Source organism: Corvus brachyrhynchos, unplaced genomic scaffold (genome assembly GCF_000691975.1).
Source record: "Corvus brachyrhynchos isolate BGI_N302 unplaced genomic scaffold, ASM69197v1 scaffold29, whole genome shotgun sequence".
In the NCBI taxonomy this organism is placed as follows: domain Eukaryota; kingdom Metazoa; phylum Chordata; class Aves; order Passeriformes; family Corvidae; genus Corvus; species Corvus brachyrhynchos.
The window spans coordinates 661234-664834 of NW_008240033.1; the positions used below are offsets into that span (position 1 = coordinate 661234).

At 42.9% G+C, this 3601-nt stretch overlaps 1 protein-coding gene across 1 annotated transcript in view; it reads left to right on the plus strand.

Annotated features, from left to right (window-relative positions):
- Position 1: 1 nt before the first annotated feature.
- GPR37 (G protein-coupled receptor 37) overlaps positions 2-3601 on the plus strand; it is a gene marked incomplete at its 5' end in the record, with an annotated part of 15088 nt that continues 11488 nt past the window's right edge. The window contains one exon of the mRNA XM_008640981.2: positions 2-286. Coding sequence (XP_008639203.1) covers positions 2-286 — 285 coding nt within the window. The remainder of the gene's footprint in view (positions 287-3601) is intronic.

Below are 3601 nucleotides of genomic sequence, written 5' to 3' on the forward strand. Positions count from 1 at the left end.
GCTCCGCAACCCCTTCTACCCGCTGACCGAGGAGTCGTACGGCGCCTACGCCGTCATGTGCCTCTCCGTGGTGATCTTCGGCATCGGCATCATGGGCAACATGGCAGTGATGTGCCTCGTCTGCCACAACTACTACATGCGGAGCATCTCCAACTCTCTGCTGGCCAACCTGGCCTTCTGGGACTTCCTCATCGTCTTCTTCTGCCTGCCGCTGGTGATCTTCCAGGAACTCACCAAGAAGTGGCTTCTAGAAGACTTCTCCTGCAAAATCGTCCCGTATATCGAGGTAACGGCCGTGGGTGGGGATACATGGACCCCGAGCTCCTGTCCCCGCCGCTTCCCCGCCGCAAGCCTGAGCCGTGTGCGGGACCGGCGCTGCCCGCCGTCATTGCTGCCCGGAGACGTCCGGGTTTACCGGGTGCTCTTGCGACGGAGCGGGGCCCCTTCACGGCCCCGCAGGGACCGGAGTCGGCAGTGGCCGCACCGGGTCCAGCGGCACCGGGATTTCTGTTGCTCCAGCTGAGTGCGACCGGCGCTTCCTGACACTCGCGCGACTTCTGCCAAACTTTCCTTGTTCCCTGTGACCCTGAAAAGCAAGTGGTCCTCTCAGGATTAGATTTCAAGGTTTTTGCTTTGTTTTTTTACGGTAAAGTGAAGTTGAGTCGGGAAAGCTGATGAAGGGCTTGAGGGGATAGCTTGTAAGGAGATGATTGTAAAAAGGACCATCCATGCGATATCTGGGCTCTTAACTTATATTTCGGTGCTCAGATCTCACGTTTATTTAGCTTTTTTATTTATTTTTTTTCCAAAGGCACCAGTTTCATTTAAACTGCAGCTTCTTGGCAGTTGTTCAGAGGCTGTCAAAGAAGCTCTCAGACAGTTGGCCACAGTCCTGCCGGCAGTGCTCAGGTTGTCCGCTTTATTTATTTACTGGAACTGAACACTGGGGCTTGCTGCTAGGGTGGTAGTCTGCAGTTCTGGCTGGCTCTCCTGTATTCCCGAAACCTTTTGTTCAACGTTATTCTGTAACTGAGAACTGAGGAAACAACTGGTGATTCTCTCGTCCAACGAACGAGCTATTAGAAAAAAACCCGAACAATCAAAAAAAGCAACCCCGTATCCCCCTCCCAAAGAACCCTCAGATACCCAACTTGTTACTAATACACAGAGTATCAGTTTCAGCAGCACGTTAGTAGACAGTAACAGAATTAACTGTCAAATGATACTACGGTATTTTTAAGAAAGTGTCAAGAAAGATGTGTGACGTGTGTCGCCATAAAATTGTCACTGCTTCTTTCATCTGTGATACAGTTTATTACTGGTGGTATTGAACAAAGGGTGGAGCTGTGCTACGCTTAGTTGAATTCTAGGCCAGTACTATACCACTACATTTGAAAAATTCAGAGTACACTTAAATGATTTGCATTTAAGAAGACATGATGCAGTAAATATGTATTTATTGAGAAACTGATAGTGCTTGAATCCTTTAAAATTTCTGATATGGATTCTGGGGCTGCTTGTTAACCAATAAAATAAGTAGTAGTGTTTTGAAAGTAACCATTTCAATTAAAATAGATAGTGTAGTTTGTGTTTCAAGGACTTTCATGTGACATTTCATGCTTCCTAACCCTTTCTTGGTGCATCCACATACAAAATTGAAAGAATTCTTTGTAATGTTGATTCTAATTAAAAATTAGTAGTTTAAATGATTTGCATGGCCACACTGTTCCTCAAAATTAGTTGTTTATGCTTTGCAGCTTTGGGCACTAAAGAGTTTGTCACACTGAAAGTAGTTTAGCTGAAATGTAGTTGCTGAAGTTCTAAACTGAAATCCTGAAAAATATTCAGCTTCTGCTATACCCCATTAGAATTTAATGTTACCTTTTATTTTCACTTTAAAGTTCTGTGGATGTCTAGAGTTGGTCTTATTCAAGAACTGGCACCAATCCAGTCAGGTTGAACCAGTAGCTTGATCCCTGTCTTAGGCTTAATTATTACTGGTGTCTAAAAGTAAAGCATTTTCTTTGTCCCTGAGGAAATATAATTATCTTAGATCTAAGGCATGAATATAAAGGTGTATATCCTTAGGGTTCTCTATTGCTCCCAGAATTGTATATTTTTTGTTCAGTGGTCATTAAATATAATACTCACCTATGTAAAGTATATTCATCACCCTGAGAGGAGTAAGTAAAAGGCTGGGTTTCCCTCTCTGTAAACTGTAGCAATGAATGGCAGATACTGAACACTAGTGGATCATGACTCTCCACAGTTCACCTGGAGCCTGGAGAGAAGGACAGTCCTGTAAATCAGGATTTGACCCTGCTGAGGCAGAGAAGGCAGTTAGAACAAAGGTTCACCACTTTCCAGGTGTTCTAACCTCACAGGCATTACACAGTGACACTGACACCACCAGGAGCAATGCAGATATGGAGCATGTAATGGAATCCATCCTATGAGCAGCTGCTGCTCCCTGCTGTGTCAAGGATTGGTTGCAGCAGTGCATTCATCTGACAGCTGAACAACACTGTCTTTTCCTTTGTAACTCACCTGGGCAGGCCCATCTCCTCACACAATGGGAAAGGGTGAAGTCTTCTTAGCTCCTTGAGGGGAAAGCTGTAGACAGCTATCTTCAGGAGAGGTTTCCAGACCTTCTTGGAATACAAATAGAGTCATTGTCCTGAAGATGGTCACATTTTAACCTGTTTTCCGTAAGTTTGCACACTGTTTAGTTCTTTTAAGTGTCTCTTTATTCCATGCTTTTCATCTCTTTTTTTTTTTTTGCATATGCTGTTTAGAGAGCTACATATCTCACCCAGGTTTGTAGATCCAAAAATATTTCAAGCATCAAAACCCCTTATTGGCCCAAGTCTTCTGTCATACCAGCTTTTACTTTGAGATCTAGAGAATGGGATGTCTGATTATCCACACAAGTGATGCAGTGATCACAGCACAGCATTTTAACATAATTCAAGCATGCTTTGTGTTGTTTGAAGGTTTCAAGTGATCCCAGGGAAATACCTTGAGTATTCTTAGTTCAGCCTCTTGTGGCCAATTGGTTTTTATTTGTACTGTTTAATGGATATTGTGCAGAATTCCAATTGTTGCCAGTGATAACACATATGCACACATGGTCTGGGGAAAATGCTTTATTATATCTTCCTGCACATTTGTATAGGTAAAGACTAGGCTTCTAGCAGTGGAATGTCTCCACAAATTTAATTTAAAGGGCAGTTTTCCCACACCTAATAAAGATCTTCTGTGACAAGTACATTAAGCAGTCATTTCAGCCACATATTTTATCACAGTACGGCCAGTTGTAACTACTAGTTTTGAATGTACTGAAAAGGAATTAAGAAGGGAATTAGAACAACTGATGCAGCTACTCTGCCTGTAAGGATGTGTGAAGATGTGCTTCTCCTCTGCAATTTTAATATTCTACTCAATTTTTTTGCCACTTTTCTGCATGATTCAGAAGTCTAGCTTTTGGCATGCATGTCTGAAGTGTTCACCTGCACACTATGTTTATTTTGTCTTTCATATACTTTTGTCAGTATTACTCAGAATCAGGAGACATGGGGTAAATGACAATACAACGACAATG